The sequence below is a fragment of the Loxodonta africana genome, chromosome 3 (genome assembly GCF_030014295.1).
Source record: "Loxodonta africana isolate mLoxAfr1 chromosome 3, mLoxAfr1.hap2, whole genome shotgun sequence".
NCBI lineage: Eukaryota > Metazoa > Chordata > Mammalia > Proboscidea > Elephantidae > Loxodonta > Loxodonta africana.
The window spans coordinates 210,755,165-210,768,305 of NC_087344.1; the positions used below are offsets into that span (position 1 = coordinate 210,755,165).

At 41.5% G+C, this 13,141-nt stretch overlaps 1 protein-coding gene across 1 annotated transcript in view; it reads left to right on the forward strand.

Moving 5' to 3' along the window:
- The window catches only part of F5 (coagulation factor V), a 113,094-nt gene that overhangs the window by 72,080 nt on the left and 27,873 nt on the right, over window positions 1-13,141 (forward strand). The window contains exons 13-15 of the mRNA XM_064282970.1: window positions 1,513-4,186; window positions 9,429-9,606; window positions 12,768-13,004. Of these exons, the coding sequence (XP_064139040.1) occupies window positions 1,513-4,186; window positions 9,429-9,606; window positions 12,768-13,004 (3,089 nt within the window). The remainder of the gene's footprint in view (window positions 1-1,512; window positions 4,187-9,428; window positions 9,607-12,767; window positions 13,005-13,141) is intronic.

Below are 13,141 nucleotides of genomic sequence, written 5' to 3' on the forward strand. Positions count from 1 at the left end.
TGTGTCCTTTAATATATATAAAAAAGTTATAGGCTCCATTTATTCTTTCCTGGATTAAGTAGGAAGTAAAGATGCACACGATGGCAGAAAGATAAGGTGTAACTTTGAGGAAGTATAAACATTTCAGCCACAAAGAACATTTCTTTAGTCAAAATGCCCTTTCAGTTTTTTAAGATGGCCGTCCCCACTCTAGGTGAGCCATTACCAGGCATAGTGCCTTAGACGAGGGGCCTCAGAGACAGCTGAGTATCATGGAAAGCACATGGGCTCTGGGTTCACTGGACCTGGATTCACATCCTGTTCTACCACCGAGTGTCTATGTTACCCTGGACAAGTTACCTGACCTCATCGAGCCTCAGTTTCTTCAAGTAGTAACACCTTGCAGAGTTGCTTTGAGCCTTAATTGTAGCCTGTGCAAAGCACCTAGCACTTAGTACACACTCAACAAATGGTAACTATTGGAGGCTTCCCAGGAAATCTTCAGCGTGCCAGCCAATCATACCACTTCAAAGAGATTTATAATTGCCCTGGGCCCACCTGAATTATTATTACCTATTCACTATTACTATCCTATCCCTCATTCTTTTACAACTATTTTTACTTCCTCTCATTGTTTACTCTTTACTAGCCTGAGAGTGTGTACTGTCTTAGATCTCTACCAAACATGCTCTTCTGCTTAATCCTTTTCCTTGCTGCCTCTGAAACAGGCATGAGTCTCTTTAGGGCATATGGAACTTTTATTCTACTAATAACAATAGAGAATAAAGATGAGTTAATGATGGTAAAAGATGGAAAAGTCAAGTTCCGTAAAACACCATACCTGGAAATACTGAAATGTCTCTGATTTGTGGGGGTAGACCTCATCATCACCCCAACTCGAATTCTCAAGCACCTAGTGTGCAACTAACAAGATGTTTATGATATTCAAAGTCTATTTTATTCTTGATTCATCGCTTCCTTAGCATATTCTAAAATAGTAACTCTCAAACTATCTGTTCTGAAAGACCTTTTTTTTTTTTTTCGTCTTTAATTTCTGCAGGCTAGTACTTTTGGTTTAAGCCAAAAACAAAACAAAACTAGTTGCCATTGAGTGATTCCGACTCAGCGACCCTATAGAACAGAGTAGAACTGTCCCCTAGGGTTTCCAAGGAACAGCTGGTGGATTCAAACTGCCAACCTTTTAGTTAGCAGCCAAACTCTTAATCACTAAGCCACCAGGGCCCCACTTTTGGTCTATATTCTGTCAAATGAGATAGGTGTGCTCATTCCATACTTGGATGTCACAGTGATGCCAAATTGCTAAACACAAATTTCCTAAACACTTTATATTCAATTTCTGACCTTATGTCATTGTGGGCCAGCAACTAGCTGTTCATAGACCAGCAGTGGTCCACAGGTTACACTTGAGTATCTTCATCTAAAGTTCATTAGAAATGACCTGCCACAATGGTTCCTAGTATTTTTATATCTTATTTTGAACTTTCAGTTCTCTCTTCTGTCTCTCTTCTGTAGGAACTTGGATGTTAACTACCATGAGTTCCAGTCCAAGAAGCCAAAAGTTAAGGCTGAGATTCAGGGATGTTAAATGTATCCGGGATGATTATGAAGGCTCATATGAGATTATGTATGGACCTCCAACATCTATACCCATGGACACTCGGAAAATGCATGATTCTTTAGAAAATAAAAGTGGAGAGGATGCTACAGAATATGATTACCAGGATTCACTGGCTTCATCATTAGGAATTAGGTCACTCAGAAATTCATCACTGAATCAGGAGGAAGATGAGTTCAATCTTACTGCCCTAGCTCTGGAGAATAGCCCTGATTTCATTCCCCCAAGTGCAGATACAGCTGTTGGTTCAAATTCTTCTTCCCCAAGTAACATTAGTTGGCTCATAGACAATGATCTCTCCAAACCCCAGAAAACCCTTCCTCATGCACAGGCCACAACCATTGGTTCCCTCCTGGGGCACCCCACTGGCTTAGACAAGAACTTAGCTCTCAACCCCTCTACAACAGAGCATTCCAACCCTTATTCTGAAAAGGATCCTCTACAGTCAGGTGTTACAGGGATAAGCTTTCTTCCTCTTGGTGCATCAGGATTCAGAAGTCAAAAAGATGCTAAATATAAGGTATTGAAGGCAGAAAGAGACCGAGCAGCAAAGCTCAGGATTTCCCGGAAGGAAATACCAGCACATAAAACTGGGAAACATTTAAGAGAAAACAATATTTCTACTTCCAGCATGGGACCCTGGGAGGACCTTTCTAGCAATCTCTTACTCTTAAAACAGAAGAATCCATCTAAGATTTTGAATGGGAAATGGCATTTGGCTTCTGAGAAAGGTAGCTATGACATAATCCAAGAAACTGATGAAGATATGACTGTTAATAAGCTGCTGAACAGCCCACAGAATGGCTCAAGGCCTTTGGGAAGTAGCACCCCCCTTACAAACAAGCATGGAAAGCAGACTGGACACCCAGGGTTTTCTGGAGTTAGACATAAGCCTCTACAAGTAAGACAGGATGGAAAAAGTCATGGATTGAAGAAAACCTCTTTTTACATTAAGACACGAAAAAAGAAAAAGGAAGGGAAGCTTACACCCCATGTTCTTATGTCTCCCCGGGGTTTTAACCCCCAAAGAGGAGAGGCCTACACCACATTTTCAGACAGAAAACTTGATGATTCCTTATTACTCCTTAAGTCCAGTGAAGCATCTCTTCTCACAGACCTCAACTGGACATTGCCCTCTATGAATCCCGGCCTGATAACTTCACTTCCTGACCATGGTCAGAACCCCCCAAACAATAACACTGGTCAGACAATCTCCCCTCCAGATCCTTATCAGACAGTGCACCCAGAAGAACGCTCTCATATTCAAGACCATGATCAAATGCACTCTACTACAGACTCCAATCACAGACCGTTTCCTCCAGAGTTTGACCAGATGCTCAGCTATGACCTAAGTCACAAGTCATCCCCTCTTGACGATGGTCACACCTTTCCTTCCTTGGAACTTGAAGTCAGGCAGATAACCACCTCTCCAGACTTCAATCAACCACCCCTCTCCCCAGACCTCAGCCAGATGACCCTCTCCCCAGATGACTTCTCTTCAGAACTCAGTCAGACAACCCTCTCTCCTGACCTCAGCCAGGCAGCTCTCTCCCCAGACGACCTCTCTTCAGAACTCAGTCAGACAACCCTCTCTCCTGACATCAGCCAGGCAGCTCTCTCCCCAGACGACCTCTCTTCAGAACTCAGTCAGACAACCCTCTCTCTAGGCCTCGGCCAGATGACTCTCTCCCCAGATGACTTCTCTTCAGAACTCAGTCAGACAACCCTCTCTCCCGACATCAGCCAGGCAGCTCTCTCCCCAGACGACCTCTCTTCAGAACTCAGTCAGACAACCCTCTCTCCTGACCTCAGCCAGGCAGCTCTCTCCCCAGATGACTTCTCTTCAGAACTCGGTCAGACAGCCCTCTCTCCTGACCTCAGCCAGGCAGCTCTCTCCCCAGACGACCTCTCTTCAGAACTCAGTCAGACAACCCTCTCTCCTGACATCAGCCAGACAGCTCTCTCCCCAGACAACCTCTCTTCAGAGCTCAGTCAGACAACCCTCTCTCCAGACCTCAGCCAGACAACTCTCTTCCCAGAATTCAGTGAAACAAACCTTCCCTCAGACCTCAGCCAGGCGACCTTCTCTTCAGAACTCAGTCAGATGACCCTTTCTCCAGACCTCAGGCAGACATTGCCTCCTCTAGACCTTGATCAGACATCCTACACTTCAGAATCAAATCAGTCACTTCCTCTTCCAGAATTTGGTCAGACTTTCCTTCATTCAGACCTTGGTCAGATACCATCTCCTCCACCAACTCCTACACTCGATGATGCTTTAATACCAACGGAATTTAATCCACCGGTTGTAGTGGGCCTCCCTAGAGATGATGGCGATTACGTTGAGATTATTCCAAGGCAGGAGTTCCACAGCAGTGAAGAAGACTCTGTTGAAATTGATTATGTGCGTTATGATGATCCCTACCAAACTGACATTCGGACAGACATCAACTCCTGCAGAAATCCTGACAGTATTGCAGCATGGTACCTCCGCAGCAACAATGGAAACAGAAAAATTTATTACATTGCTGCTGAAGAAATATCCTGGGATTATTCAAAATTTGCACAAAGGTTTGGCTAGTCTACTCTTATGTTTTCATTTTTCCATTACTGCTAAAAAAGTAATGATCATAGTGCAGGGAGATAATTCTGGGCCAATTATGTTAAGTATGGTGTTTGGTTCCCGTGTTACAACTTGGCCTAAACTATTCCCTTTGTCAATTCCCATATTAGCGTCTCTAGTTTAGATGATACCTGGACAATATAAAAACAATCACCATGAGAAGTCGATGACCTCATGTAGTTGAATAGGCTCCTCCTCACTGTTCTTCTCTCACCACATACATTCTTAATCCTCTTTTGCTCTAATGCAGAGCACAACCTAACCATGGTGATTTTGCTAATCAGTAAAATACAATTGAAATTGATTTCAAATCCAAATGTGTGAGGTAGAAATCTTCTTTTGGATTTACTTGTGTACCATATATGTATGTATATATATATCGTAAGAGCTATAGCTACAAACCAAAAAGTTGGCAGCTCGAATCTACCAGCTGATCCTTGGAAACCATATGGGGCAGTTCTACTCAGTCCTATAGGGTTACTATGAGTTGGAATCAACTCGACAGCAATGAAAAAAAAAATATATATATATTTAACTTGTTTTAGTAATCAATGTAAAGTATATAACATCTTGGTGAAGTTTAGTTCAAATTCCATGAGACTTAAGTGGCAGAGACTAGGGATATAAATTAGCATAGAAATAAAAAGCACGTTTATACCCTCAACTGAGACAGTCATTAGATAACGATTTGTTTTTACTTGAACTAAAGTTATAACTTGGTTTATACAGTCATTCATTCGTTCAACAACCTTTAATGAGTGTGTATTCTTTCCTAGGTATTGTGTTAAGTGCTGAAAATAAAAAAATAAAATACAAATACACATGGCCTTCATGTAATGCATGGATTAGTGGGGCAGATAGATATGAATCAAATAGTAAGTGTAAAACCTAACCATGATAAATGCCAAGAAAAAAGGTAGACACATGGTGATATTGGAATTGAGGTAACTGACCCTGAGGAAGTGACAATTGAACTGAGATCTGAAGATGAGTAGGAGTGAACAAGGTGAGAGATGGAGTAGGAGAGCATTCCAGACAGTCAAGACCCAGTAGCAGGAGGAAGCCCTGAGGCTATATTGTTGTTGTCGTTGTTAGGTACCATCCAGTCAGTTCCAACTCATAGCAACCCTAAGTACAAAAAACAAAACACTGCTGCGTCCTGTGCTGTCCTCACAATCATTGTCATGCATGAGCCCCTTGTTGCAGCCAACATGTCAGTCCATCACTTTGAGGGTCCTCCTTTTTTTCTCTGAGGTACTTTCTCTAAAGTAGAGGTACTTTAACAAGCATGATGTCCTTCTCCAGGGAGTGGTCCCTCCTGATAACACATCTCCAAATCACATGAGACGAAGTCTCACCATCCTCACTTCCCATGAGCATTGTGTCTGTACTTCTTCCAAGACAGGAAACCCCAGTTTCCTGGTTAGAGGTATGGCTGCTTAGCAAAAGGTCGGCAGTTTGAATCCACCAGGTACTCCTGGGAAACCCTGTGGGGCAGTTCTACTCTGTCTTGTGGGGTCGCTATGAGTCAGAATTGACTTGATGGCAACGGGTTTGGTTTTGGTTTGGTTTTCTTCCAAGACAGATTTGTTTGTTCTTCTGGCAGTCCATTCTTCAGCAACAGCATAATTCAAAGGTGTAAATTTTTCTTCAGTCTTCTTTATTCATTGTTCAGCTTTCACATGCATATGAGGCAATTAAAAATACCATGGCTTGGGTCAGGCACACCTTAGTCCTCAAAGTGACATCTTTGCTTTTCAACACTTTAAAAGGGGTCTTTTGCAGCAGATTTGCCCAATGCAATGTGTCTTTTGATTTCTTGACTGCTGCTTCCATGGGTGTTGATTGTGGATCCAAGAAAAATGAAATCCTTTATAACTTCAGTATTTCTCCACTTACCATGATGTTGCTTATTGGTCCAGTTGTGAGGATTTTCGTTTCTTTATCTTGAAGTATAATCCATACTGTAGTCTTTGATCTTCATCAGTAAGAGTTTCAAGACCTCTTCACTTTCAGCAAGCAAGGTTGTGTCATCTCATATCACAGGTTGTTAATGAACTTTCTTCCAATCCTGAGGCCCCCTTCTTCTTCATATAGTCCAGCTTCTAGGATTATTTGCTCAGCATACAGATTGAATAAATATGGTGAAAGGAAACAACCCTGATACACACCTTTCCTGACTTTAAACCACTCAGTATCCCCTCATTCTATTTGAACGACTGCCTCTTGGTCCATGTACAGATTCCTCATGAGCACAATTAGGTGTTCTGGAATTCCCATTCTTCACAATGTTATCCATAATTTGCTCTTATCCACACAGTTGAATGCTTTTGCATAGCCAGTAAAACACAGGCAAACATCTTTCTAGTATTCTCTGCTCTCAGCCAAGATCCATCTAACATCAGCAATGATATCCCTTGTTCCACATCCTCTTCTGAATCCAGCTTGAATTTCTGGCAGTTCACTGTCAATGTACTGCTGCAACTGCTTTTGAATGATCTTCAGCAAAATTTTACTTGTGTATGACATTAATGGTATTGTTCAATAATTTCCACATTCTGTTGGATCATCTTTCTTTGGAATGAGCACAAATATGAATCTCTTGCAGTCAGTTGGCCAGGTAGCTTTCCTCCAAATTTCTTGGTTTAGGTGAGTGCCCAACTCCAGCTCTTTGTCCATTTGTTGAAAATCTCAATTGGTATTCCTTCAATTCCTGGAGATTTGTTTTTACCATTGCCTTCAGTGCAGCTTAGACTTCTTCCTTAAATACCATCAATTCTTCATCTTCTGAAACGGTTGAAGGTCAACCAGTTCTTTCTGGTACAGTGACTCTGTGTATTCCTTCCATCTTCTTTTGATGCTTCCTGTATCGTGTAATATTTTCCCTGTGGAATTCTTCACTATTGCAATTCGAGGCCTGAGTTTTTTCTTCAGTTCTTTCAGCTTGAGAAATGCCAACCGTGTTCTTCCCTTTTGGTTTTCTATCTCTAGCTCTTTGCACAAGTCATTGTAACACTTTACTTTGTCTTCTTGAGCTGCCATTTGAAATCTTCTGCTCAGCTCTTTTACTTCATCATTTCTTCCTTTCCCTTTAGCTACTGGACATTCAAGAGCAAGTTTCAGTGTCTCTTCTGACATCCATTTTGGTCTTTCTTTCCCGTCTTTTTAATGACCTCTTGCTTTCTTCATGTATGATGTCCTTGATATCATTCTACAACTCATCTGGTCTTCAGTCATCAGTGTTCCATGCATCAAATCTATTCAAGGTCGTATTTTGGCTCTTGGGGACTTCTAATTTTCTTCAGCTTCAACTTGAACTTGAATAGAAGCAATTGATGGTCTGATCTGCAGCCAGCCCCTGGCCTTGTTCAGATTGATGACATTGAGTTTTCCATCGTCTCTTTCCACAGATGTAGTCGATTTGATTCCTGTGTTTTCCATCTGGTCAAGTCCCCATATATAGTTGCTGTTTATGTTGTTGTAAAAGTCATTGGTCTTGCAAAATTCTATCATGTGATCTCCATCATCGTTTCTATCACCAAAGCCATATTTTCCAACTACTGATCCTTCTTCTTTGTTTCCAGCTTTTGCATTCTAATCACCAGGAATTGTCAATGCATCTTGATTGCATGTTTGATCAATTTCAGACTGCAGAAGTTGGTAAAAAAAAAAATTCAGTTTCTTCATCTTTGGCCTTAGTGGTTGGTACGTAAATTTGAATAATAGTTGTATCAACTGGTCTTTCTTGTAGGTGTATAGATATTATCCTATCACTGACAGCATTGTACTTCAGGATATATCTTGAAATGTTCTTTTTGACGATGAATGTGACACCATTCCTCTTCAATTTGTCGTTCCTGGCATAGTAGACCATATGATTGTCTGATTCAAAATGGCCGATACCAGGCCATTTCTGTTCACTAATGCCTAGGATATCAATGTTTGTGCATTCCATCTCATTTTTGATGACTTTCAATTTTCCTAGATTCTTACTTTGAACATTCCATGTTCCAGTTACTAATGGATGTTTGCAGCTGTTTCTTCTCATTTTGAGTCATGCCTCGTCAGCAAAATGAAGGTCCTGAAAGCTTGACTCCATCCACATCATTGAGGTCGACTCTACTTTGAGGAGACAGCTCTTCCCTAGTCATATTTTGAGTGCCTTCTAACCTGAGAGACTTATGGCACCATATTAGACGATGTTCTGCTATTTATAAAGTTTTCACTAGCCAATTTTTTTTTCAAAAGTAGACCACCAGGTCCTTCTTTCTAGTCTTTCTTAGTCTGGAAGCTCAGCTGAAACCTGTCTATCATGAGTGACCCTGCTGGTATTTGAAATACCAGTGACATAGCTTCCAACATCATAACAACAGGCAAGCCACCCCAGTATGACAAACTGACATGTCTGTCAGTTTGAGGCTATATACCAAACCCATTAATATATATTTGTTCATTCATTTATACATTCAACAAAAATGTTTAAGTACCCATATGTGCCAGACAATGTGCTAGACACTGGAAATAAAACTGTGAGCAAAATAGGCACGATCCTTGACCTCATGGGTCTTACGTTCCAGTTGCAGAAGAAGATATTAATAGATAACCTCACACATAAATTATATATAATTAATTATATATACTACAGGAATACAATAAAACCCAAAACCAAACCTGTTGCTGTTGAGTTAATTCTGACTCACAGCGACCCTGTAAGACAGCGTAGAACTGCCCCATAGGGTTTCTAAGGGGCACCTAGTGGATTCAAACTGCCCATCTTTTGGTTAGCAGCTGAGCTCTTAAACACTATGTAACCAGGCTTTCCTAGGAATACTATAGAAATGTTTTATATATATATATATATATGTATGTGTGTGTGTGTGTGTTATATATAAATGTTACATAGAGTATGTTTTATACACACACACAGAATAGTAGTATTAGAGAAATGTAAGGAATAGAAGAGGGAAACTTGACCTAGTCTAAGAGATCATAGGAGGATTTACCTAAGAAATGACTTTTGAGCTGGGAGCTGAAGAATAGCCTCTGACTTGTGTTTTTGTTGCTTTGTTCATCAAGTATTTATTGAAGACCTTATCCATTCTAGTCACTATTCTTCAGAAACAGAGAAATTTTGTAAATTTGAAGTCTTTAGTTTCTTCTTTTACACAAATGCTATTATTGTCCTTTCAGCAAAACAGATAATGAAGAAGATACCGAAGATGCTCCCAAGAATACCGTATACAAGAAAGTGGTGTTCCGAAAGTACCTGGACAGCACCTTTACCAAGCATGATCCTCGGGGGGAGTATGAAGAGCACCTTGGGATGCTTGGTCCTATTATCAGAGCTGAAGTGGATGATGTCATCCAAGTAAGTCATCTTCTGAGCAGTCTATGAATTTCCAAAAATGCTGTAAAGGTGAGGGTGAAAAGAGAGCTAGAGCTGATTTATTTTTCAGAATTAACAAATAATTACATTTCTTTTCAGAGACTCTTTGCCAAGTAATATGGCAATCTTCGTGACAAAATTAATGACCTTACAATTAAAAAAAAAAAAAAAAAACTATGTAACCTGGGGAAAATTACATTGTAATTCCTACCTACAGCTAACAGAGAAAACTGACATATTCAGGAGTGATTTGGCTGGTTTCATAGTAACAACAGCAGTGGTGGCAGTAGTAGTAATGTTTTCTTTAAAAAAAAAAAAATGAAGTTTTCTTCAAAGAAAACGAGAGAATTAGGAAAGTCAGAGAAAATTTGAGAATTAGGGAAGTAAAGTTGTCTCCATGCCTTTGAATGAAAATAATATCCCCCTCAAAAGTAAGTTTCCTAAGTATTCCCAGTCCTGGTCATTTTCTTCCAACTCCTATATCCTGTCCAGGCTTATCGCCCCTGTCCTTTCTAATCTCATGCTTATGGAAGAGATAGGATAGGGTGATGGAATGTAAAGTAAACTATTCTAGGTCCCAAAACATAATCTACTATACCTACCTATTTTAGCATTCACCAGAATTTTCAGTAAATACTTGCTTCTCTAAAAAATGCAAATAGGCTAGTAGAAATATAAAGATCTTAATTACACTAATGCACCATGAAGATCGAGGAAGCAATAGTCTTTTCTGATTAGGGGCTTTTTAACCCTTAGAAGCTGTAGAAGACAAGGGCTAGGAGGAGCATCTTCCATGGGGCTGACTGCTGGGAGCACAAAGGACTCCCCATGTGGCATTTCAGGTCCTCTACCATCTGGTTCCAAGCTTCTTTGCCAGGGTGGCACAAATGGTTAAGTGCTCGATTACTAACTGAAAGGTTGGTGGTTTGAACCCAACCAGAGGCGCCTCCGAAGAAAACCTGCCAATCTGCTTCTGGAAGGCCAAAGCCTTTTCTACTCTGCACGCATGGGGTCTCCATGAGTCAGAATCGACTCAACAGCAACTGCTTTTGCCATCTGGTCCCAAGCTCCTTTTCCAGCCCTATGTAGCACCAGGTCCCACGCCACTCCTATGCACTCTGCAACCCAGCCACACCCAGATCCCTGCTGTCCCCCAGATACCTGCTTTCCTCCTCTCCTCATAGGCATGGCCCTGTTCTTCCAGAACCCTGAAATACTTTCCCCTCTTCTCCCTCTGCCGAACTCTTCTTCATTCTTCAAGGGCCAACTCAAATGCCATTTCCCATGAGAAACTTGTTGTCTCCAGTTTTGCAGCTGGGACACACATATGCATGTCTCTCTTTACCATGGCTTGAAAGCTTGTCATGAGCAGGGACAACGCCTCATTCATCTTCAACTCTCCAGCACCTAACCCTGTCATTTCATTTATAGATAATGTTAATATTTTAGCCTTGAGCCTAAGAACAACCACGTTTTGGTGTTTTGGGGCAATCTACTCAGGCCCTAACTCCTAGGATGGTTGTGAAACTTAAATGAAATAATATACATAAGTTACTTTGAAATCGTTAGCACTCAATATATCTTAGCTCTGATTTAATAACCATTCACTTGTTGTTGTTGTTGTTGTTGTTGTTGTTGTTGTTGTCGTTAGGTGCCGTCAAGTCAGCTCCGACTCATAGCAACCCTATGCACAACAGAACGAAACACCGCCCGGTCCTGCGCCATCCTTACAATCGTTGTTATGCTTGAGCTCATTGTTGCAGCCACTGTGTCAATCCACCTCGTTGAGGGCCTTCCTCTTTTCCGCTGACCCTGTACTCTGCCAAGCATGATGTCCTTCTCCAGGGACTGATCCCTCCTGACGTGTCCATAGTATGTAAGATGCAGTCTCACCATCCTTGCCTCTAAGGAGCATTCTGGCCACACTTCTTCCAAGACAGATTTGTTCATTCTTTTGGCAGTCCATCGTATATTCAATATTTTTTGCCAACACCACAATTCAAAGGCATCAACTCTTCTTTGGTCTTCCTTATTCATTGTCCAGCTTTCACATGCATATGATGAGATTGAAAAATACCAAATATACCATGGCTTGGGTCCGGCACACCTTAGTCTTCAGGGTGATGTCTTTGCTCTTCAACATTTTGAAGAGGTCCTTTGCAGCAGATTTACCCAATGTAATGCATCTTTTGATTTCTTGACTGCTGCTTCCATGGCTGTTGATTATGGATCCAAGTAAAATGAAATCCTTGACAACTTCAATCTTTTCTCCATTTATCATGATGTTGCTCATTGGTCCACTTGTGAGGATTTTTGTTTTCTTACTGGGTTTTTTTTATGTTAATGTGCAGTGCATACTGAAGGCTGTGGTCTTTGCTCTTCATTAGTAAGTGCTTCAAGTCCTCTTCACTTTCAGCAAACAAGGTTGTGTCATCTACATAACGCAGGTTGTTAATGAGTCTTCCTCCAATCCCGATGCCCCGTCCTTCTTCATATGGTCCACCTTCTCGTATTATTTGCTCAGCATACAGATTAAATAGATATGATGAAAGAATACAACCCTGACACACGCCTTTCCTGACTTTAAACCAATCAGTATCCCCTTGTCCTGTCCGAACAACTGCCTCTTGATCTATGTAAAGGTTCCTTATAAGCACAATTAAGTGTTCTGGAATTCCCATTCTTTGCAGTGTTATCCATTGCGTGTTGCTGTGATGCTGGAAGCTATGCCACTGGTATTCAGATACCAGCAGGGTCACCCATGGAGGACAGGTTTCAGCTGAGCTTCCAAACTAAGACAGACTAGGAAGAAGGACCCTGCAGTCTACTTCTGAAAAGCATTAGCCAGTGAAAACCATTCACTTTGGCCAATAATTAAGTGCTCAGCTACTAGTCAAAAGGTTGGCAGTTCGAATCCACCCACAGGAGCCTCGGAAGAAAGTTCTGGCAGTCTGTTTCCAGAGGTCATAGCCACTGCGAATCCTAGGCGCAGCCCCACTCTGAAACACACGGGGTCGCCATGAGTCGGAGTCAACTTGATGGCCTCTTATTGGTTGGTTGGTTAGTTGGCCTTTAACACTGACATTTTTCAGTTTGGATTTTTGTGAAGCTTAAGTACATTTGTCGATCATTTCTTTTTCTAGGTTCATTTTAAAAATTTAGCATCCAGACCGTATTCTCTTCATGCTCATGGACTTTCCTATGAAAAATCATCAGAGGGAAAGACTTATGATGATGACTCTCCTGAATGGTTTAAGGAGGATAACGCCATTCGGCCCAACGACACTTATACGTATGTATGGCACGCCACCGAGCGGTCCGGGCCGGAAGATCCAGGCTCGGCCTGTCGGGCGTGGGCCTACTATTCAGCAGTGAACCCGGTAGGTACATCCTCCAAAGTTTTTGCTGTTCCGCTGACCTTACAACCTGAGTTCACCCAACGGCAAAGTCAGAGCTGTTTCTCGTTACATGTCTGAGGTCTTGCGTTCATGAGAAGTGCGTGCGGATTGTGGTCAAC